Here is a 22,656-nt window from a genome sequence, read left to right as displayed (position 1 = left end):
ACATATCTTTGTTATCCAGTAAGTTTCTCACACAACCATTAACCATGTTGAACGAGGGTACTGATCTGAGATATTTTGTTAGTCCCTTACGTACAAGGGGTATAAATAAAATAGACAAATCGATACCGGATGATCATTTTTTATTATTCTGAACCGCGCCGTTTCATAATTAGCGACCATGAAGAAATCCGCAACAACAAGTATAAAAGTACATCTAGTTAACTGAAAAAACAGTGGCAATGAATGAAAAGAATTCATAATGGTAACGGTGAATTTAATTCGGGTTATTATAACAGAAATATTCCAATTTCACAGTAAAATATTTATTAATTATTTCCCAAGAGATATTTTTTGATTCGATTTCGTTCAGTTGTTAATGCGAACGAAATTAAATAATACAAACCGATATAGAAAAATTTGAATTATTAAAATCTTTGTAATATAATAATATAGTTGAATGATCCCGAATGGAGCTATACATTCTGGGTATGAACTATGTCACCAACGCTAATCAATATAATATTGGAAGGAATTGTGAAAAACGCAGGATTACAGAATAAGAGCATTATAACAGACGCAACACAGATAGTAGCAAACGCAGATGATGTAACCATCATAGCAAATGGACAGAGGGAATCAATAAAGGCGATCAACAAATTAGAAGACGAAGCAAGAAATTACGGACCGGAAATAAAAGCAAAAAAAAACAAAATATATATGGAAACAACAGTAATCAACAAAAGGGAAGAAGAAGAACTTAAAAGAACCGAAAGAAAGATAATGAGAATTATAACAGGTCCAAACACAACACAAGAGGAAGAGAGGACAACAAAGAAACAGAAATGAGTAAAGGAAGAGATGGAGAAGGGAAATACATAAAATTATGAAGACTTAACTGGGCTGGACATATAATGAGAAGGAAACCAATTGAAATGATCAAAAGAATAACGCTAGAACCCCATGGTGGCCAAGGAGAAGAGGCAGGCCGAGAAAGACCTTAGGAAACGAAATATAGGAGGATTTAAGAGCACTTTATAGAGAACAGGAGTGCAAAATGACGGAACCGAAGGGTATGGAAAATAATAACAAAAGGAGCCAAAAAAACGACATACTATAAAGAAATTAAAAATTCGAAAACGAGAATTAATTCACCTCAAAGAAGAATTTAAAAACGCCATAAGCGATAGCCATAATTCAAAGGATTGAGAGACTTGATGCTGATGATGATGATGATTTGCGTGATACATAACAAACAAAAACAATACGATCGATTTTAGTATTTATATTTTAAAGAACGTATATAGATGATTTTAATTTATCGATCTAATCTCTTTCTGCTTTTATTTCGGTACACAATTCTGGATTTGTATATAACAATTTCGACAAATAATCGTCGTCTTTTTGGTTCCATTAGTTTTTCAGGAAATTCCAAAAATGAAGTGGAAGTAGGGGTAGGCAAAAACTTTTCAACAGTAATGTATTTCTCGTCGTTAGCGTGCAACATTATCATTGTTATGCAGCGAGAAACTAATGATTCGAAAAAGCTGCTTATAAATTATCACCATACTCACGTTAAGTTTGACGTCATCTATCATTAAGATTGTTTACAGTGCACAGTGAAAAGATGTCGTGAAATATTTCTCTAGTTCTAACGGACCATCATTGCCTTCAACTGAACTTTACATAGTCAAAAGTAGAGAAAAAGTCAGTGAAAGCTTGAGAGATAGAAACAAAGAAATTTCTGTCTTGAATTAATTATTTCATACCATTCAAAACAACGTTATTTAACCACATTTGAACGTTTTACAACCACCATATTCTATGATTAATACGACCCACCCTTTTGTTAAGACATGATGAAAGATAAAGAATATCAAAAATAGTTCCAAGTATCCAAAAAAGCTTCCAAGTATACCAAACAGGAGATACATAATTAGTTAGACATTAAGAACGATAAATATTTAACTAAAATAAACTAGTTTTATTCAAACAGTTCACAATCAGCATATTTATTCAAATTTTAACATATTCTGAGTCTTTTAACATCGATATTGTTCTATTGGTAGGAATAATTTCCCTCTTGGTAGGATTTACCATTTCCATGTGTACCTTTATTATTTTTACTATGTTTTCCACTAGACACTTCGTGGATTGTAGAATGCAATTCTCGTTTTCCTGGACTATTTCCACCGTTTATCCAATCGCTGTCATCACTAGCTCCTGGAACATAACCATTATTACAGCTTTCATCTAATAAATTGGCACAGCGTTTGTTCGAAGTAACTTCTTCATCATCATTATCCGAACGATTATGGTCATTCACAGAATTCCAACTCCGCTTTCCTGGGCTATTTCCACCGTTTATCCAATCACTATCGTCACCAGTTCCTGGAACATAACCATTGCTGCAGCTCTCGTCCAACAAATTGGCGCATCGTCTACTATGAGAGTTTCTACTTCCACCACCAATAATAGGACCGTTATGGTCATCCACAGAATTCCAACTCCGCTTTCCTGGGCTATTTCCACCGTTTATCCAATCACTATCGTCACCAGTTCCTGGAACATAACCATTGCTGCAGCTCTCGTCCAACAAATTGGCGCATCGTCTACTATGAGAGTTTCTACTTCCACCACCAATAATAGGACCGTTATGGTCATCCACAGAATTCCAACTCCGCTTTCCTGGGCTATTTCCACCGTTTATCCAATCACTATCGTCACCAGTTCCTGGAACATAACCATTACTGCAGCTCTCGTCCAACAAATTGGCGCATCGTCTACTATGAGAGTTTCTACTTCCACCACCAATAATAGGACCGTTATGGTCATCCACAGAATTCCAACTCCGCTTTCCTGGGCTATTTCCACCGTTTATCCAATCACTATCGTCACCAGTTCCTGGAACATAACCATTACTGCAGCTCTCGTCCAACAAATTGGCGCAACGTTTGAAAGATGTGAAACTGTCTCCTTCAGCATTTGGAACTCCTGCATTACTACAACTTTCATCTAGAAGATTAACACAGCGCTTTCCAGGAGTCAGCATCCCGTTAATAAAACCATGATCTAAAGGAATGTTGTGATCATCCATGAGATTCAATCGCAAACTCTTTTTTCCTGGTGTGTATTTTGTCTTCTTTAGCCATTCAGTATCAGAGGTTAAAAAGCTAATATCTTTATTGGTCCTATCGTCAAAAAAGTTCGATTCTCTTTTAGAATTTGTTGTTTTCGTAGTCAAAAAATCTATAAACTCCTTCAGTCCTTTCTTTTCTACTTCATATTTATTTTGGGGTATTTGTCGGAGAGTGGCCTCTTGAACCAAAAAAGCGACCAGGAGCAGAGCTCCCAGCTTCCAATTCATTTCTCTGGAACAAACGAATAAAATATTGGTAAACTTATTTGTACCACTACTTGAATATATATGATTCCTATGGATTTGTATCAGTCTTTTCTTTTTAGTTCAAAGTTTCTTTCGGAAGAATTATTCAGATTAAAAAGCAAAAACTCTACTGCGTTCAGTTAATTATCAAAGCAACGTGATTCACTGTAAATTTGGAATAATTTACTCAAGAACAACGAAATGGACTTCCAAAAACGCAATTAAACTCAAAATTATGTTATTCGTAGAAGTTCGTTTTGCTTCTATTTGTGTCTGTTACAAGCCTACGATCTCCCTATTATATTCCCAAACTTGTTCGATAGAATTCAAGTCAGGACTTTGACACCATCAAGATATCATGGTTAGCTCTAGTTCAGAACTATTGCCAATACTGTGCAAAGATACTATATGATCTTGAAGAGCTCCTTCAATATATTTAATCACGTTAACAAATATTATCAGTCAGTCAAAACATCTTCTAAGAGATACCTCCTTATACCTTAAACGCACCACCATTAGGAACAAATTGGCAGTCCAAATATCACTCACCAAACTCTATGGAGACACAAACAAACTCTTCACTGTTCCGTATAATGAACATGGGTAAAAATGAATGCCATTCATTCGAATCTATGCTGCTTCTCTTCCATTTTTCTAGTTGTTTTCAAGAACCTTCTTGTTTACATGTACATCTCGAACTTCTGTAAGATTCTTGACTTCTACGACAATCAAGTTCTTGGTTTACAGCATTATCAGCTTGAAAGAATGATCATCTTGAGTGCTTGTATATATTTTTGAACCAGTATTAACCTGTCAACTATGAGATTCAGTTTCCAAGACGCTTCTGTGAATTATATACTTAAAAAAATAATAAAAATATTGAATACAAAAATGATGAAGGTACGTCAACCATTAATGTCTGGAACTAACCTTAACATGCGCCGAAGTAAAGCAAATAGTTCTCAAAAAACATAATTAGCAGCTAGAGCCAAAAGACTTTAATTTTGAGACCTTTCAGCAGAGTTAAAATTTGATTACTTCATAAGAGTAGAATGGGAAATTACACAAAGTATATGAAGGCACTTATTGTCCGCATTCTAGAAAGAACATACATACCTATTGTGGTGATGCTAATATGACACTACTTAAATTGTTTAGCATTGTGGTATTCCTAGTTTATATAGGTATTTTAATTATCAGATGGCGTTTCATTTTGGTTGATTAATTAATTTAGGGAACCATATGGCGGAAAAATTATTAATCATATATTTTACCCATACATTCTTTATTGTACCTATTTTATGGACAATAATATTTAATAATAATCTAGATAAATATTGAGTACATAGTCGGTACACCTCAGGGAAAATTATTTCTCATTCACGATAATTTTTAAGTCAAAATTAGAAATCTGGAAATAAGGGTCTAAAACAGAAACATCTATAATTGTTTAACGATTTCAATATTTCGTTTTTTATAATTATTCAATTTCTTTATCAAAAGCAGCTTAACATTATTTAAAATCCACCCATTTAATTCCAATAGATATTGTTGTATAATTTTTTTTTGGTCACCTATAAATTACCATAATGGAATAACTATATATTGATACACCCCTCTTCATCTAATAGTTCAAAATTTAAGTAAATACGGTAGCCCACCATGGTACTATATGTAATAATGCTTTTGTTAGATAAATATTAACAACACCGATAACAATGATGATAAAATTTATATTCATATGATAAAACATATAAAACAAATTATGTATTAACAGAAATGCATTTCAAACATAAATTATATCTTATACACATATATATTTCCGAAACAAATTATTCGCCTATAAAATTAGGTAAAAATTTATAATAAATGTATAGTAAATCATTTTATTGCTTCTCGGATATTTACTTTCTACAAATAGTGTGATCGGTGTTCAGTACTGCCAACGATTACAAAATTTTCCGCTAGATCTATGGCTGTGAAATTTAATCTTGAGTTTAACGGCATATAGTATACGGAGAGATAGATGCATCTTTGAACTTTAATGCAAAGCAAATTCAAATTAATCACGATAATTTGAACTGGAAACAGTAAATACTGAAATATACAAAGTTGCTAGTAATGGAAATATTTAGTCCTCGCCAAAATAAAAGAAACGTTCAAGAATTTAATTCTAATATATACATATTGAATATTAATCTGGCAACAACTGGATATCTGTAATTATATTTTGTGCCTAAGTAATCTTCAAGACCACTGACTTAGAATTCTAGTATAGTGAAGATCAATATTAACAGAATCATAGAATTAAAAGTAAATTCTGTCGAAATCAATGAAAGGTTACATTTTGAATGAAAATAAGATTAAAAAAATTGATTTTATTAGAAAGAGCTGGTTTAAAAAATTTCAATGCAACAATCAATTCGTTTTCAAAAACTCCTTTATTGTATACCATATATTTTGTGTTGTATATCTTTACCTGTCCAATGTTGGCTGTATTGCTTTTCGCAAAGTTTTGCAAAATACTGTAAGAGGTCCTCCTGAACGGTAAATTGACAATTTTTTAGTGGTATGGTGTATGGTTCAAGTTGACGCTGCGCTGCAGCTGTCATAGTTTAATTAATAACAAAATTTAAATTTTAAATTAAAATTTTTGTATAAAAATATTCCAGTAACTAATTTCTACATAACAAGTTTTTACAGGTATGTACTATTTTTTTAATTTGTTTTCTTAAAGAGCATTCACCAATGACCACATGGCCAGGTTAGTTTATTAGTTCATATAACTGTACAATTTTATTAATTACTTATTTTGCGTCAGGTGAATATCCGGGTAACTTCAGGAACTAAATATGGCTAGAGGACAACAAAAACTCCAATCACAAGCGAAAGCTGCAGAAAGGGCTGCCAAAGCTAAGAAACAACAAGGGCATAGTGCTACGGACCAGAAAAAAGCTGCCCAAAAAGCTCTAGTTCACGTGTGTGCAGTTTGTAAAGTAAGAGTAATTTTTTTTATTTTAAAATATTGTCTTCAATAAGTAACAACTGTTATTCTCTGTGTGGTAAAAAGAAGAAAATTTCAATCATTTGAATTAAATGTAAAATTCAAAAATTATTAGGAATATAAAATTAATATCATGTAATTAATATTTCTGTTGAATACTACAAAAATTTATTCATATCTATATAAGTTAAAATATTGATTATGGCAAAAAAGGATGAATTTTTTTATTAGTGTTTCAATGATATTAATTTGAACTACCTGGTTGATAATAACTCTATGGCGGAAGGAGTTTTGGCTGATGGAGGGTCTTTGAAGAATAGTTTTCAAAAGTAATATAAAAAAGGAGCAAGGCTCTGTAGTTGTTATGAATAATTCTTCTTATCACACTAGATTAGTGGAAAAGTTTCTAACAGCAGCATGGAGGAAAACTGAAACTCGTGATTAGCTATAGAATGGAAGTATTAGCTACATACAATAGTATTGAAGTGCTACTGCTGCCACCCTACCATTGGGAGCTTAATCCTATATAAATAATTTGGACAGAAATAAAGAAAAAAGGATCTTAAGCTAACATCTAATTTATCCAGAGCCTTACAATAAATATCTGCATATTATTGGAAAAAATGCATTCAGTATGTAAAACCTGTTGAAAATGAAATGTGGGTCATGTGCTAAGTAGATGTAGTTTTCTCAAAATGCGGAAATTTTTAAATCTGCAAATGTCATATAAGTTTCTTGAACTCAAAAACCAAATGAGAAAATAGTATTTTAATTGTAAATACATTAGCCCCACACCTCTGTTCATAATTACTTCATTATCTTATCTTAATGGTTTACTACAGTGAGCTTGTGAAGTTATAAGTATGTAAGATCAGGTTTTCATTACTTAATGTCTCTTCTAACTTCCAGTATTATTATAGATACATTTCTAAAATTTCTAATATATGTTCATTCTGTTATTCTAGCAGATGACCACAATAGTGTTAGTTATAGCCTACCCTAAACTACTTTTCATGTAAGAATGTTAAATAGGCCTCAGTTTAACCAAAAACTGCAGTACTAAAATTATTCATTTAAAAAAAAGCTTGTTAATAGCTCCATAAACAATTTGGACACATTCTGAATATCTTCTAGACATGTCAAATTTGCATGATTTATTCAGAATATGTTCTGCACCTATATTCCTCCATGAACAATTTATGAACATCTAAAATAATAATTTGAATTCAATACTAGCCAGGATAATAAGATGTATTAAATGTGCCGTACGTTTATTCTTGTTATTTGCGAGTATAAACTCAACTACGACGTTTTTTAAATACAAGTATGTAGAAAATCTTATAGGTTAGAGGTTATTTTGTGGAAAGGCTGAATGCACATGCGCGAAATTAAAAATCCTTATCCATGTCTGAGGATACATTGGACTTATTCAGAACACATTCGGAATTAGAAATATTTGTTCCACAAACATAAGATTTTAAATCCAGAACATGTTTTATTACCACTGTGAATGCACAATTTCAACATGAACCTGGTGAGAGGACATGTTCAGGATATCTACCGCGAACAAAGCTAATTATTGTAACTACTCTACAGAATCTGTCTTTCTCACAAAGGATTTGTTCTTCTTCCCATGATTTTATTATTTCCATTTTCCTTTTTGTATTTCTTTCAAAATTTCTGTTGGTTATACAATGGCTTATATTTTACATATTTAAAAAAAGCTGTTCAGATGACAAAGGTCTCAAAGTTAACTGAGAATAATTAATTCATTGAAACATTTTAATCTCCCATAATGTTTTGAGAGAAATTTATCTGAGAATTTTCTAACAAAATCATTTAAGTGTCACAGATGTTCAGTGAATGATGCATTATATACACATAAAACAACTAACATTAAAAAGACATATTGCTACATTCAAATGTGTCTGTTTTATCAGTGTATGAATGAGCATAATACAGTTGGGATTTCAGAGGGATGATGTAGTGGATCTTTTAATTTTGATATATGGTTTTTGGCAAATATTGATCAAATGACTTTGGAAAATCCAGTTTTTTCATTTCCAGGCGCAGATGCCCGATCCGAAAACCTACAAACAACATTTTGAAAATAAACATCCAAAGAATGAGGTGCCTGTGGAACTTAAAGATGTATAACATATTGAAAACCTTGAAACCGATATGTGTTCAATTTTTTTGGACACAAAGGTAATCAGAATATTTTCAACTTTATTTCTCATGTTAATTTTATTATAGGTTTTATGTTTATTATATGTAAATCTTTTCAATGGCTTTTTTGGTTTATTGTATATGTATTTTCCATTTTTCGATATTTGTAATTATTAAAAAAAACTAGGTATTTATAGCCAATTGTAGTTTTATTTATTTTAAACCAATTTTTATGAGATGCATAAAGTATCAATATTGGCTTGATTTGAAATTATTTAAAAGCAAGTAATTGTTTGGAAATGTGGGATAAATTTTAGGGAAAACTAATTTCCACCAAGAAAAATTAAATAAACACATAAAAAAGTTTATTTCTCAAATTCCAGCAGAATTTCAAAATACAAATAAAAAATATACATTATCAACACAAATCCATTCGAAACAATCAAAACAAGCGCTTTCGGCCGAACTTCCAAAATCTGATTTGTCATGTTCTGCACAATTTCACAAAAATTTTAATAACAATAAGGGTGTTATTAACAAAATAAAGCAAATATACACCACGAGATTTCAAATATACAGATTGATTTATCTTTATCACCACATTATTAAATTGGTTAAAGGCGATAATATTATCCAAAACTGCACATATATAAAAAAATTTAAATCAAAAAAATTCCTGATGATGAGGAGCTAAGATCGCGGATCTTTTATTAATAACTGGGGTGCATGTATTATATTGGACTTAATAAAAAAATTAATAGTTTCCAAGCTCCCTCTAAAAATATTTAAAAAATACGTCTTGTATAAAAATGAAGTCCTTGTTAATGTTGTAATCTGCTCATTGGTAAATGTAAAGTAGTAGTAAATCACCAACCTCCATTATGCACTCTTGAATAATATACTATTATACAGAATTTATCATTTTTGCGGTACAAAGGTAAGACAATCTATATATGCAGGATAGTTCATTAATTTCGTAAACAATGAAAGATAAAGTGCAATAATAAATTCAGGTTAAAATAAAAAATCGATGAATATTTACTATGATTGTCAATTATATATATCACAAGAAATATTTAGGCTTATTTAATAAAATATGTCAAAACTGTTTTTCTATAATCAGCAGTTTATATTGAAGCTAGTACATTTTCAAATTAATCCAAATAATTTTTTTTTTCAATAATTACAACAGTACAATAGGAGAACAATTCTAATGCCAAAAATACAGACTGACACAAGTTATAGTGCTAATTTTTAGAAATATAGGAAATTCTTCTAGTAACCTGGAAAAATTGATACATACTGATAGGAAAACAGCTTTAGTAATAATGAACCGACCTGCATAAAGCACAATTCCACCAATGTTCAAAATTGTGAGAGAAAAAATGAGTCTCTAAGTAGTAAATATCACACAAAATACTTTTACACATTTTCCTTATAATTATTAATACATGAATTATTAAAAAGTTAAAAGTGAGTGACTTGAAACATTCAACTATTCCTATAAAATTTTTTGGCAAATTGATTTTAGCTATTCAAAATAATTTATATTTGTAAAGATAAAAATAAGTACAAATGCCAAAACAATACACGATTAAATTTTGTAACAGAACTTCAAAATAGTGAAACTTGTCATATGTCCTATAGTCTATATAGATCTACTTAAATGGATATCATTTCAAGAAATATATGTCAACAATAGTGATTCCCAACCGGTGGTTCCATACCTCTGGAGGTTCGCGAAAATAATATTGTAATGGCGGATCTATTAAAACGCCATACAAAGAATCAGCACTTGTAAAACTTGAGCGATACTGTGAATGTCAAGTTATCATGTAAATAATTTAATAATTATTAATTTAATTACAGTAGAACCTCGTTAATCCGTCCCCTTCAGGACCGGAAGCATGGTCGGATCGCAAAAGAAGTCTGATTATCAGAGGAAAGTTTTTATTGACCAATACAGTAATTATAATTGTAATTTTAATTGAAAGTACTGTCTGAAATATTTTTCCACGTTAAAACAATAATAAAACGGAAAGAAAACGTCGACACACTAAAAAATCTTACACGAAAGTGTAATGTACAATAGTGCCTATACCTATAAAAATGGTCTTTTATCATGTTGTAAGATATTGTTGATCTTTAATTTAACAACTGTACATACCTTATAGCAGTATTGCATCTACACACAACTGATTTGCACTTAATTAAAACTTGAGAAGTCACACGGTAAAAAATGGTCTAAACGGGACTGTAACAGCGACCGTATGCTCAGACTAAGCGAGGAGTCGGACCATCCGAGGTCGGATTAGTGAAGTTCTACTGTATTATTATAGCTTTTTTTATGGATCTATGGTTTAAAAATGGGTCGTTTAAAAACGAGATATGATAATCGAGATGATAGTTCTCGAAGCTGTAGTGAAGTACCGTTTCACCTGACAAAAAACAAATGAAATTCTCCTGGGGATGAGTCGGAATCTAAACAGCTTTGTGTTATATGTAACAAAGTCCTTCCAACGGCAGTTTAAAACCATTACTTCTTCGTAGACATATTGAAACGAAACATCCGACACACAAAGATAAATTTGTTGAATATTTCAAAAGAAAATTAGCAGATATCGAAAACTGTAGCCTTTCTTTCTTGACGATTTCCTATATTCTACCATATTTTAGTTTTCTTGTAACCAGCCGACTGTTTGTTATATGTACACTCATGAGAAGGTACAAATTCTATCAGCCTTTCACTAAGAGAAGTCAATTTCAGCTACAAACTACAGTAGAAAAGTGAGGTTATGTTTTTGAAGTTCAGCACGGAGAAAGTAGGTTAACTTCGACGTCAAGAGGGCGATCATTGTGCATTATCACACTTTCTCAATAAGTTGAACTATCTTTGATATTTATCAACGTCTAGAGCAATTAAATATACCTAACAATTCAAATAAATTGAAACCAATTGTTCAAATTTCAATATTAGTATTAATATAAGCAATAATTAGAATATAAGGATTAGAATGTTCCTAATTTTGTTCTATAAATAAATTCTTTATTTTAAAGAAATGTTTTTTAGTTACGTACATTTCTGTTTTATGAATGTTTTTGTTTTTCCTTTGGTTTACCTATTATTAAATGTGACTTTTGTTAACTTCACTCATTTCTGTCTCAAAATTTCAATTATAAAAATTAACACTTGTACTATTTTTTCCAACAATGCTAAAATCAAATACAAACTTCTTATTTTATTATTTTTAACATTAAATTTGGAAGATGTAGTTTTAATCTCACAATGTTCAGTTTAAACATACAAAGAGTTTTTACTGAAAAGATAAATATGCAATGTTGTATAGTAAAACCACAAATCAATACACATAAACTGGTTTTAAACTTGCATAAAATATTTCAATCACTGGGTGCTAGAGACATTTACGGATTTTTTCATTATAGATAAAATTTCCATCAATATTATATATCTAGGAAGTCTTTAATCCATGGTATAAGTGAATACTTCAAATAGAGGGGTTAATTTGGTTCAAAACTTAATAGTATGCTTGCAATATTCTTTTGTGTTATTCTTATCTTCTTGTAAGGTTCGTTATTCACATTCTCTTAAATAATAAAACAAATAATAATTAAAAACAAAAATACTAACACCCACCTAAATAAACATGAAATATTTAGTAACAATATATATTAAACCGATGAATTTATTTATGATTCAAAAAAGTAAATTTTCAACTTTTGAAAAGGAAATAGATTATTTTCGAAGGTAAACAATTTTCTGTTTAGAAATACTGAAAATAATCCATATCGATATTTCTTTCCTAATAGAAATTCAGAAAAAATAAATAAATTAATCGATTTTGATGTCGATAATTGGAATGCATGATGAATACTACTTTAGACTCAAACTTAAACTAAAACCCCGCATGTCAAAACATTGAAAATTAATGACTTTGTTAATGAAAACGGTGAAATAATAGAATTATTTTAAAATATTTTTGCATATTATACCTATGCATACCACATCCACTCTAACAAACACTACTCAGTATATATTATATTAAATAATTTTTTCACAATGTTGTTTGCATTTTCAAGTGTCCAAGTTTCGCCTTAACTTCGTGGAAATACGGTCTCTTGTCTGGATTCAAATCCCATGCCTGGAACAACATTTCAAATATATATGGTGACTACAACATTTTTTGTCAATTTCAATCACATATACCTAAATTTCGTACTAAAGGAGCTAACGCCCTTTGAATATGATCCTATTAAGTTCATTAAAAAAAAAAAATAACAAACTTGATAAGTTGTAAAAGCCAGTAATGATTTTATATAAACCCACAATTTTATTGCCATCAGAAGCGTTGTATTTGGAAGTGATATTGATCAAAAATACAATAAATTAAAATTGAATTTTATTGTACTATTATGCACAATTTTCGAGAAATGTTTTTGAACTAAATGTGAAATTGGTCCAAAAAACTACCAACATTATTGGTTCTCCCACATTGATTGCTTGTGGAGACAATAGGGAGCTGAGGAATAGTAAATGAGTAAAATCAATAGTAAGGAAATAGAAGTTCAGACCTATATGCAAACATATATTAAAATTTAAATAGTTGATAGATTAGTGAAACTAGTGGAACAAAAAAAACTAAACTAAGTCAAGGCTAAGACACTGGATGTGATGATTAAACTTCAACTACAAAGATCATTAAAACTGATAGAACTCACTTGAAAATTGAAGTACCAATAACAAACTTTCAGGTAATAAATTAGGGTGTTACAAAAAGTGAGTAGAAACTTGAAAGATCTATCAGGTGAGAAATACATTACCTGTCGCATAATTTCATATACTTCTGGAGGACATCCTTCAGGAGCTTCCATTTTGTAACCTTTTTCCACATGTTTCACCACATCTGCCAATGGCTGAAAGATTTTTTATGTCAAGTTATTTTTCATATAACAAAATTTCAATAGTACTTACTATCCTAGGATAAGGTACTCTACCAAAAGAATATATTTCCCATAATAGGATTCCGAAACTCCACATGTCAGATTTATTTGAAAATTTCTAAAAAATAAATAATAAATTATTCTTCAAGCAAAAACATATCATCTACAATAATTAGTCATCTGCTTTTAATATGTACATCAGAATCTGAGTGATTAAATTATTTTTAAAATTATTAATATATTTACGTTTTGTTTGAGAGCTTCAGGAGCAGTCCATTTAATAGGTAATTTAGCTGACTCAGAAGTAGCATTCTTTTCATTTCTAGCCAAGCCAAAATCAGATACTTTTGCTCTGCCATTTTCAGCAATCAGTACATTCCTGGCAGCTAAATCTCGATGTACAACATGCATCATTTCCAAATACTCCATTCCAGAGCTAGTATCAAAAGCAAAATTAATTTGATCTTTTTTTGTGACATGCTGTCTCCCTCTGGATCTCAGATAGTCCACTAAACTCCCTTTACTCATGTATTCTGTCACCAAGTAGATCTGATCCTTCTTCCTTACAATTCCAAGCAAATTAACTAAGTTTTCATGGTGTAGTGATCTGCAAAATATAAAAATACAAAATATAGTCAAGTTTTAATGGGTTACTGTTTTGTAATTTGCTACTAGAGTGTCCAAATGTTATGTTAGTGTTTTTTAAAGAGGTTAAACTGATTTTTGTGAATATGTTGTAGTTTCCCTGAGACTCACCACTAACCGCAGCTTTAAGATTTTGTTTTCCCAAAACATGTGTTGTCCTTTTGTCAAAAAATATGGAACTTTCAAAGTATGCTGAATTTGAATCAATATTTTATTCAATTGCAATAAATTTTGACAGTTATACTGGTGAGGATATATTTAAATGCAAAGCACCAATAAAATCTCCATAGCTGAAAACTATTCTACAACTTACTTACTTCATTAAAATTGCTTCAGCTTCGCTTGAATCCTTCAATACTTTAACAGCCACTTTATTGTTTTTCCATTTTCCAAGCATAACCTCGCAAAATTCTCCTTTGCCTATGGACTCACATATCTAAAAAGTTGATTGATGTGTATAAAAGGAAAATATTTCAACTTTTCATCAAAAAAATGTATAATAATGTATGTAAAAATATACTCACTGTTAGCTCTGGCTCTGGAATAACAAACAGATCATCTCCTTCCTTAACAATTGACATCTTAGTGTTGGAATACAAGACTTCACTTTCTTTGGGCAAGGTTTTGACTAATTTCGTACACAATCCATCAGCATCTTTCTTGTAATGTTCAATCAGCTCTTCTAAACTGTCAAAAAATTCCTCATCATCAATTGTCAACCTACCACTATTTGATTTAACTCTGTAATGCTCGACTTTTGATTGAAAGCAAACACAAAGGGTATAGTCGCCTGGAAAGTTAGTTGATTCTCTAATTAGGAACAGGCCATCTGACCTAGGACGCAATAAGTTTTCTGCTTCATCTCGTGAAATTTTGCCATGGTACCAACTAAAAATAATGTCATTTTATACCAATTAGCTGTATATCACATTTTTCATTCAACTCCAAAGAAAAATCAAGAAAATGTAAATATTTACACCAAAATTACAAACAATTTATACTTACGAAGAAAATGAATATTTTGAGCTGGATCTTAGTGGACTTTGTACATTATTAACATTAACATCATGTTCATTAATGCCAATTTGATTTCTGAAGTTCACCTCATCTGCCGGACTTGCATTCATATTATTTTGACGCATAAGTAAGTTGCATTGGTGTACTACATTATTATCCATCTGTGATAACGTTTGTGGTGCCATCTACAAATATAATTTATTAAACCACAAATGACGAGATATTTCCTGGCATTTTGTATCTTTTTATCTAACACAACTTTCTTTACAAACCTTTTATATCTATGAGGAAACAAATATAAAATGTAAAATAATGGACAACTGCACATAATAATTAAAATATTTTACAGTCAGTATAAAGATAAGGCTGATAAAAGTTTTAATCTGACACTCTGCTATAAAATAACCTACACATTTTACTTACAATGATGTGATATAATTCATTATAGATTTCAATTTTTTTTCAAGTTAATGAGAAAAAAATGACGTTTGATAATCCCACTGCATTTAATTTATATAAAGAAATGAAACAACTTATTAAATACTAACACAAAATGAATATGTTTACTAATATTTAAGACAACTAATAACATCAATCTCTATATACAAATTAAACAGATGATACTGAAACTCCACTTAAGTAGAGCACAGTTTTGGCAAATGAATAAAAATATTGTTAAAAACAAATTGAATTACCTTTCAGTATACATAAATAGTTTAGAAATTGTAAACCTACTTACCCACGAAGTTTCTTCATAAACGTGTGATAATTCACTTGGGGTGATTCGTTTGACACCCCTAGCAGGAACAGTGGGAGGATTGGTGGCTGATGAAGATTCCCATTGGCCATCAGATTGACGAAATTGATCAAAAATATAGGGTTGATACCTCTAGAATCATAAAATTTTCATTATATTAAAAAAGATTCTTTTAAATTGCTTGATAATATACTTATTATGAATTAAACTAACTTAATTATTAATTTTTATATAAATTTGACAATTACCTGTGTAGAGTTTTGGCTTGTCATCACTTTAGAGTGTTCACCATAATATTCCCTGTAATGCAAAATTCAACATTGTGAATATGCCTACACTATACTACACAAAAATTTAGCTTTGTGGTAAAATTCTTTGGTATACTAAATAAATATACTTCGTTATACAGATATTAGCAAACATCGAAATTATTTAATTTACCAATTTAATAGTATTACTCAATAAATATCGAAGGGGGAAAGATTTCATTTACACATTTAGCAAGTAATAGAAATATAATTAGATAATACGTCTATTTCCGGTATTTTTCAATGAGGTAAATATTCATAGTTGTTCTCGACCAATGAATATCTAAATAATGTTTTCAATTATTATGATGATTAACTATACACAATTGATGTCCTAATAAACAAATATGAACTGGGATGTTGTGCAACATACAAACCACTTACCACTTGTCTAGGTTTCATAAATGCACATATTCCCCTTAAAAATAAACTTCTATAAATTAAAGCTAATCCAAAGTTTAAAAAACATATTTTGGAAATTTTCTCTGCATAACAACCACCATTTTATATTGTACTTGGTTTGACATTGACATTTATGGAAATTGACGTAAATGTCATATCAAAATCAGGATGACCAATAGTAAATTTACAAATAGATTAGTATTTTCTTTGTTAGTTGCGGTGGCTCTGATATTATTGAAAATCATATTTTTTAGGTTATTTCTGAGTTAGCGCAAATGAGAATAATATTTTACAAAGATCGAAACCCCATCTTCATTTATTCTTATCTATCATACTTAATAATATAGCTAGAGCATACCTCTGAAGGTATTAAATTTAATTTTACGCAAGAATATTAATAGTGGTGAAGACATTATTTGAAAATTTGGAAACAGTAGGAAATGGAATAAGATGCAAATCGTGAAGTGATATATCAAAAAACATTAGCAGAGAAGGAGAATGCTGCCCAGTGAAAAAACAATAACTATACACAATACTTATCTAATTTATTTCTAGATAAAAATGAATGCAAGATACACAAAATTACTAGTGTTAATAATAACAATTATTATATTATACAAGACATTTCATTATTTCCAATTAACTGAGGATGGAAATATTGAGGAAGAAATTGAGGATATAGGTAAAGTTACAGTATCTGTACACTATGAAGCCTTATGTCCAGATTCTAAGTTCTTTATATCACATCAGTTGCTTCCAACATACAGAGACCTTACAAAATTTATTAGTTTGGACTTAATTCCATATGGAAAAGCACAGGTAAAGCCATGGTAAAAAATGATACATAATTATGTTGTTTGTTTCTCATTTTCTTTATTATAATTCCATATAAAACTTTTTGTTTATTATTTTTTGATAATAAAGTGCCAAAGCTGAGACAGCGAAAATAATAGCCTCCTACTGCACTGAAATTTTGTAAATATGAAACAAAAAATTCAAAAAACTTTTTAAATAGGAAGATGGTATATTTACCACCTTTGAATAAAAAATTTAAAAAAAAATCAAAATGGTTGCTTCTCAAAAAATATAAAAAATTAACGTTTTTTTTCACTTTTTTCCCATGGCATTTTTTTTCAAGCTCCAAACTGCTTGTTAGGCATTCAAAACACGTGCGCCCTCAAACTATTATAACTTTCTTATTATTTCGAATTTCACTATGAAATTTTAGATGTTTTTTCAAAAAGTATTTGAAAAATGTAAAAAAATCAATTTTTTAAAAATGACTACTGGTACTAGTCCCTCAAACTTGAGTAATTTTTCAGATATAAACATACTAGTAATGTTATCAGAATCAGTTCAAACAGACTTATGAAGAACTCTATATATACAGAACAGATTAAAATTAAATAATAAGTTATTGCTAATCTAATGAAATGGTTTGTAAATTTTCTAAGGTTGCTGGAAATATTTTTAGTTTTTTTGTTTCACCCTGAGATGCTCCTGAAGCACACACAGCAAGTTTAAATATCTTTATTTAATGTTTTCCTATATTATTGAGTTCATTTAAAACTAGTTCAATAAAAGAAAGATCTGGTTATTGAGATTGTTATTACTAGATTTTGAAAATTCTTGAAAATTGAAATTGATAGATAATAAAATTTTTAAAACAAATTTATACAAAGAATGTGAACAACCATAAACAAATTTAACAACTTATCGAGAATATAAGGGTCCAACTTTAAGCTGTTTTTTTAAATTATTAATTGAGTGGGCTTTCATTCTCTTTTTTATTCTTGTAATATTTTCAACAATTTCATTTCCTTGAGGCTTTATTTGCTATATTTCCATTTTTGAAAAATTGAAATTGTACTCTAGTAAAAAAAAGGTTTTTAGTTTGATCAAGACAGTTAGTTTTGTTCAATATTGTACAGTACTCTTTTCTAACCTTTCTATGTCATTTTTTTGGCTCAAAATCATTTCAGCGATGACTTCCTTATTAGATAAATATTTCTATTCTTTCTATCTATTTGTCACCCAGTATATTACCTTTGTAAAAGAGATTTTCAATTAGTCCAATAATATATTGTTCCCATGTAGAAATGGCAGTTATAAATATAGTTCCATAGTAAGGTGGAATTTACTTTGAATTGTTTTTTTCCATTACTGTAAATTCCTTCCAACAATATTTTATTTATATTGAGAAGCACAAAAATGCTGAGACGCATTATCCTGAAAAATTAATTTAGTGCTTGATGAAAGTTGGTTCATTGGATGCTGTTCTTCCAATAAATGTTCCCCTATAGTATAAGATAAAATTAAAAATGATGATTTTCGACTAAAAGTTTTATATTGTATGTTATTACCTACACATTTAAACATTATATATATATATATATATATATATATATATATATATATATATATATATATATATATATATATATATATATATATATATATATATATATATTCAATCAATTATTAATACATTAAAATTGAATTCATTAAATCAATAAAAAGTAATTTGTTATTCTTAATATTTTCACAGACAATAGAAAATGACAATGAAATAGAATTCCATTGTCAGCATGATGCCATAGAATGCTTTGCCAATAAAATACACGCTTGTGTAATAGAGAAGATAAACGAACCTTTAGTGCAGTTAGAGTATATAACGTGTATGATCAAAGATAACCATATACCTGATGAAGCTGGAGAGAAGGTAAAAGATCTTCAATCTATATTTTTCTGTGTAACATAATTAATTCTCAATTAATAATATAACGTTTATATGAATTTGTCCTCATTATTTCTCTTAGAATATATATATATATATATATATATATATATATATATATATATATATTATATTTGGGCCTTGTAGAAGATCTGAAGCAGTTGCAGAGCATATATTACATCACTCTTGCCTCTGTCAATTCCACACGACGTTTATGAAGTACCAACTTTCAAAAGACTGTGTAAAATTTCATGATAATTCGATTAGACAGAAAAAAGTGACAGCCATTTAAGTGAAGCTACTTCTGACATTTTCAAAACAATATCGTGTGTTTTACAAAGACAATGCACCGATTAACAATTCGCTGGCAATGATGGTTGATTTGAACGAATTACACTTCAAACTGCTTCCTCATCCACTGTAGAGTCCAGATATGGCCTCCAGCGACTACTGGCTATTCAATGATTTCAAAAAAATGCTCGTCGGCAAGAAATTCAGCTCAAATGTAGTAGCAATTGCTAAAACTAAAGCCTATTTTGAGGCAAAAGACAAATCCTTCTACAAGCACGGCATCAAGAAGTTAGAGAAGCGTTGAAATGATTGTATTGCTCTTGAAGGACATTACATTGATGAATAAAATCGAATTTTGGAGGAAAAAAAGTATTTTTCTTAGTTAGTCACACGATTTATTGAGTGATGTGTTAGCTTTTGGGGCTCCAAGATTTTGTAGTGCCAGGACATATTGCTGCCAAGCACAAAACCAGTATTAAAAAATACGAATTTTTTTTTTTTAGTGATGATGTTTCAAGAATTTTATACATTGCTCTATGAATTTATAAAAGAAATGACTACTGTTTGTAAATAAATCCACAGAACATATAGTTAACAACTTCAGTTTTCTGATCTTATTTTTCAAATTAAACGTTATATTATAAAACTTATAATAATTGATCAATTTGTTAATACAATTTTTTTTCTAGTGTGGCAGGAGTTTAAACCTAGATTACAGCCCAATTTCAGAATGTGCTAGTAATGCTGAAGGATCTAAATTGCTTAAAAAACATGGTGAAAGGACTAACTCTTTGAATCCTCCGGTTAAATTTATCCCTACTATAGAATTGAATGGTAGTCAAAATTTGGTTAGCCAGCCACAAATATTGAAAGATTTGAAAAGTGCTCTCTGTACAGTTTTGAATTACAAACCTTCAAAATGTTCATAAATTCAAGTGCCAAGTATTTTATTAAATTTATTCCACAAAAAGTTTTTTTTTAATAAAAATATTTGGTGTGGTATAATTATTCGATTTATAAAATCATATTAAGCAACATTCTTGTATTCTAGTAGAGAATCGTGACAACAGACTTTTTGTAGAATTAAATTAATTTTTGAAAATCTATTTGTATATCTTTTGTTCAATGCTCTCTCGGCATAAATATTAACAAGTATTGATGACAAATTAGATTTATAAACAATTTAAAAAGTTAAAGTTTGATTTTTTACCATAAATAGCCCTCTAAATTTACAAATAGTTTATAAATATCCAAATTTTTTTCCTGTCTAATTTTATTTAATAATAATGTCTTGTCCTTGTTGGGGTGTACTTATTTTGGATTTTATTCTAGTGTATTTTACGAATTGAAAATTCGTTCAATGGGCTTGGAGAATTAAAAAAAAAGTATTCTTTATTAACGAAAATAAATATTTTATTTTACAAGAATAATGGTGTTTATTCAAGTCTCTATCCGTTCCAAATAAGTACTACGTCATCAGTGCCGATTGTGTAGAAGAACGGCCGTCCAATTTGACAAATAGTTGATTTGTTGATGAAAATGGAACGGTGGTTTTTGCTTGGTTCCTCAGACAACTTGCCCCAAATAGATTTCCTTTCAATGGTTAATTATTATGCCACAAACAACGATTTTATGACTTAAAATTCACGGCGTGAACCAGATTTTTTAAAATTTGACGTATTTCGATGGACACTTTTCATACACACAAATCGTTCTCCTTGTCTCTAACCTCCGTAAATCCAGATAATATCGTAAAAATGTAAACGTTTTGAAAAAGCTAATTTAGAGTCCTCAGTTATATATTGAACTAAAGTGTAAACTACTCCCGGATCGCCAGTACAGTTTAAAGTTTGTCGGTGAACGCCATCTATAAAACGTGAAAAAGTCGATATGTGAGGTTTAAACTTCACTTGTAAAATTGCTCCTTTAGAGGTTGACAAGAATTTATTAAAAAGAGGCAGAAATATAGCTTAGATTTGGGTAGATTATAATACATATTTGTACTATCTAACACAATGATTTATGGGGGAGTGAATTGGAATAAAGAAGAAGAAAATAACAAAAAAAATGAATACACTATCAACTATTACCGCTATATTAACACTCATAATTACATTGTCTGGTCCTTCGAGCCGGATGTGAACCAATGGAAGGCTCAAAGGAACAGACAGTGTAGTTATTAGTTTTGATGTAGTGAGGTGTTCATTACAAACATCACCAACGGTTACAGAAATTCCAAGTTAGCTGGCAGTATGACTGAATTAGAGGTAGACAGGAATTTGTCAATAAGAGACAGAAACGGATCTAAGATTTGAGGAGTTATGGGTACATCACACGTTCTTTAACAAAAAAATGCTTGTCTTGGTACTATCTACCATAGTTGGATTGTAGACGGCCAGGAAATTTTTCCAAATTGTCATCGGGCACTTGGGTTTGAAAGTTTTTATGTCACTAGACCAACAGCTTTTGTCCAAAGTACACCAGGGGCAAACCGAATCGTCCGTGATATCAATAGTATGAAGATTGAGTCTTAGATAACCGTGTCCGGTTTAAAGAACAATCACAAGTCGAATTTTGCACTCGTTTAAGTGGAACAGTTGTTTAATAAAAAAAGTAGAAGGCACATGTACGTGTGCCTTAGCTGTCTCAAACCAGGTATTGTCATCCATCTCGGTTTTACGAGAAGACTATTTATTGAGAGACATAATTGTAACACTAAGCACTCATGACAAAGCGTTCATGATCACCATCTATCCCGTTCCACTGCCACACGAATGGCAAAATAGAAAAATGAAGCGAAAGCTTTAAGAGGTTATGTTGTGATTTGTTAGATATTGATTTTTTTAGTGGAATGATTAACCGATTCATATTAAATAGTGCCGATAGTAAAATATTTGATGGTGCGTCACTTATAATATCCCATACTGCATCAAATAATGAGATACATTCTTTCAGCAACCACAACGATCGTAATCGCTATGTGGA

The 22,656-nt window shown here is 30.1% G+C and overlaps 4 protein-coding genes across 4 annotated transcripts; 2 read left to right on the top strand and 2 right to left on the bottom strand.

Annotated features, from left to right (window-relative positions):
- Nucleotides 1-1,960: 1,960 nt before the first annotated feature.
- Nucleotides 1,961-4,612, bottom strand: LOC130893405 (uncharacterized). Its single transcript, XM_057799490.1, has 2 exons — nt 4,499-4,612; nt 1,961-3,368 (listed from the first exon to the last, which is right to left on the bottom strand). The coding sequence occupies exon 2, from the start codon at nt 3,362-3,364 to the stop codon at nt 2,057-2,059; it is 1,308 nt and encodes a 435-aa protein (XP_057655473.1). The 5' UTR covers nt 3,365-3,368; nt 4,499-4,612; the 3' UTR covers nt 1,961-2,056.
- Nucleotides 4,613-5,918: 1,306 nt separating this feature from the next.
- On the top strand, nt 5,919-8,756 carry LOC130893400 (zinc finger protein 706-like). The gene is made up of 3 exons (XM_057799477.1): nt 5,919-6,085; nt 6,204-6,378; nt 8,454-8,756. The coding sequence occupies exons 2-3, from the start codon at nt 6,235-6,237 to the stop codon at nt 8,541-8,543; spliced, it is 234 nt and encodes a 77-aa protein (XP_057655460.1). The 5' UTR covers nt 5,919-6,085; nt 6,204-6,234; the 3' UTR covers nt 8,544-8,756.
- A 149-nt stretch (nt 8,757-8,905) lies between these two features.
- On the bottom strand, nt 8,906-16,785 carry LOC130893397 (tyrosine-protein kinase CSK). The gene is made up of 10 exons (XM_057799462.1): nt 16,626-16,785; nt 16,182-16,233; nt 15,916-16,065; nt 15,165-15,361; nt 14,684-15,047; nt 14,477-14,595; nt 13,761-14,121; nt 13,546-13,632; nt 13,395-13,487; nt 8,906-12,715 (listed from the first exon to the last, which is right to left on the bottom strand). The coding sequence occupies exons 2-10, from the start codon at nt 16,203-16,205 to the stop codon at nt 12,629-12,631; spliced, it is 1,482 nt and encodes a 493-aa protein (XP_057655445.1). The 5' UTR covers nt 16,206-16,233; nt 16,626-16,785; the 3' UTR covers nt 8,906-12,628.
- Nucleotides 16,786-16,829: 44 nt separating this feature from the next.
- Nucleotides 16,830-20,641, top strand: LOC130893388 (GILT-like protein 1). Its single transcript, XM_057799451.1, has 3 exons — nt 16,830-17,462; nt 19,192-19,365; nt 20,361-20,641. The coding sequence occupies exons 1-3, from the start codon at nt 17,205-17,207 to the stop codon at nt 20,598-20,600; spliced, it is 672 nt and encodes a 223-aa protein (XP_057655434.1). The 5' UTR covers nt 16,830-17,204; the 3' UTR covers nt 20,601-20,641.
- The last annotated feature ends 2,015 nt before the right edge of the window (nt 20,642-22,656 follow it).

Source organism: Diorhabda carinulata, chromosome 1, assembly GCF_026250575.1.
Source record: "Diorhabda carinulata isolate Delta chromosome 1, icDioCari1.1, whole genome shotgun sequence".
Classification (NCBI taxonomy): Eukaryota; Metazoa; Arthropoda; class Insecta; order Coleoptera; family Chrysomelidae; genus Diorhabda; species Diorhabda carinulata.
The sequence above is the reverse complement of the archived record's forward strand: the minus strand, read 5'-3'. Positions and strand labels throughout refer to the sequence as shown.

Excerpts from the sequence above, each read along its gene's own strand:
- LOC130893400 (XM_057799477.1), top strand. The coding sequence starts at position 6,235 with ATGGCTAGAGGACAACAAAAACTCCAATCACAAGCGAAAGCTGCAGAA. Across the intron at positions 6,379-8,453 it reads ACGTGTGTGCAGTTTGTAAA|GCGCAGATGCCCGATCCGAA; the intron begins GTAAGAGTAATT and ends TTTCATTTCCAG.
- LOC130893405 (XM_057799490.1), bottom strand. The coding sequence starts at position 3,364 with ATGAATTGGAAGCTGGGAGCTCTGCTCCTGGTCGCTTTTTTGGTTCAA.
- LOC130893388 (XM_057799451.1), top strand. The coding sequence starts at position 17,205 with ATGAATGCAAGATACACAAAATTACTAGTGTTAATAATAACAATTATT. Across the intron at positions 17,463-19,191 it reads TTCCATATGGAAAAGCACAG|ACAATAGAAAATGACAATGA; the intron begins GTAAAGCCATGG and ends ATATTTTCACAG. Across the intron at positions 19,366-20,360 it reads CTGATGAAGCTGGAGAGAAG|TGTGGCAGGAGTTTAAACCT; the intron begins GTAAAAGATCTT and ends TTTTTTTTCTAG.
- LOC130893397 (XM_057799462.1), bottom strand. The coding sequence starts at position 16,205 with ATGACAAGCCAAAACTCTACACAG. Across the intron at positions 14,122-14,476 it reads GCTGAAGCAATTTTAATGAA|ATCACTACACCATGAAAACT; the intron begins GTAAGTAAGTTG and ends TATATTTTGCAG. Across the intron at positions 13,633-13,760 it reads CTGAAGCTCTCAAACAAAAC|AAATTTTCAAATAAATCTGA; the intron begins GTAAATATATTA and ends TTTATTTTTTAG.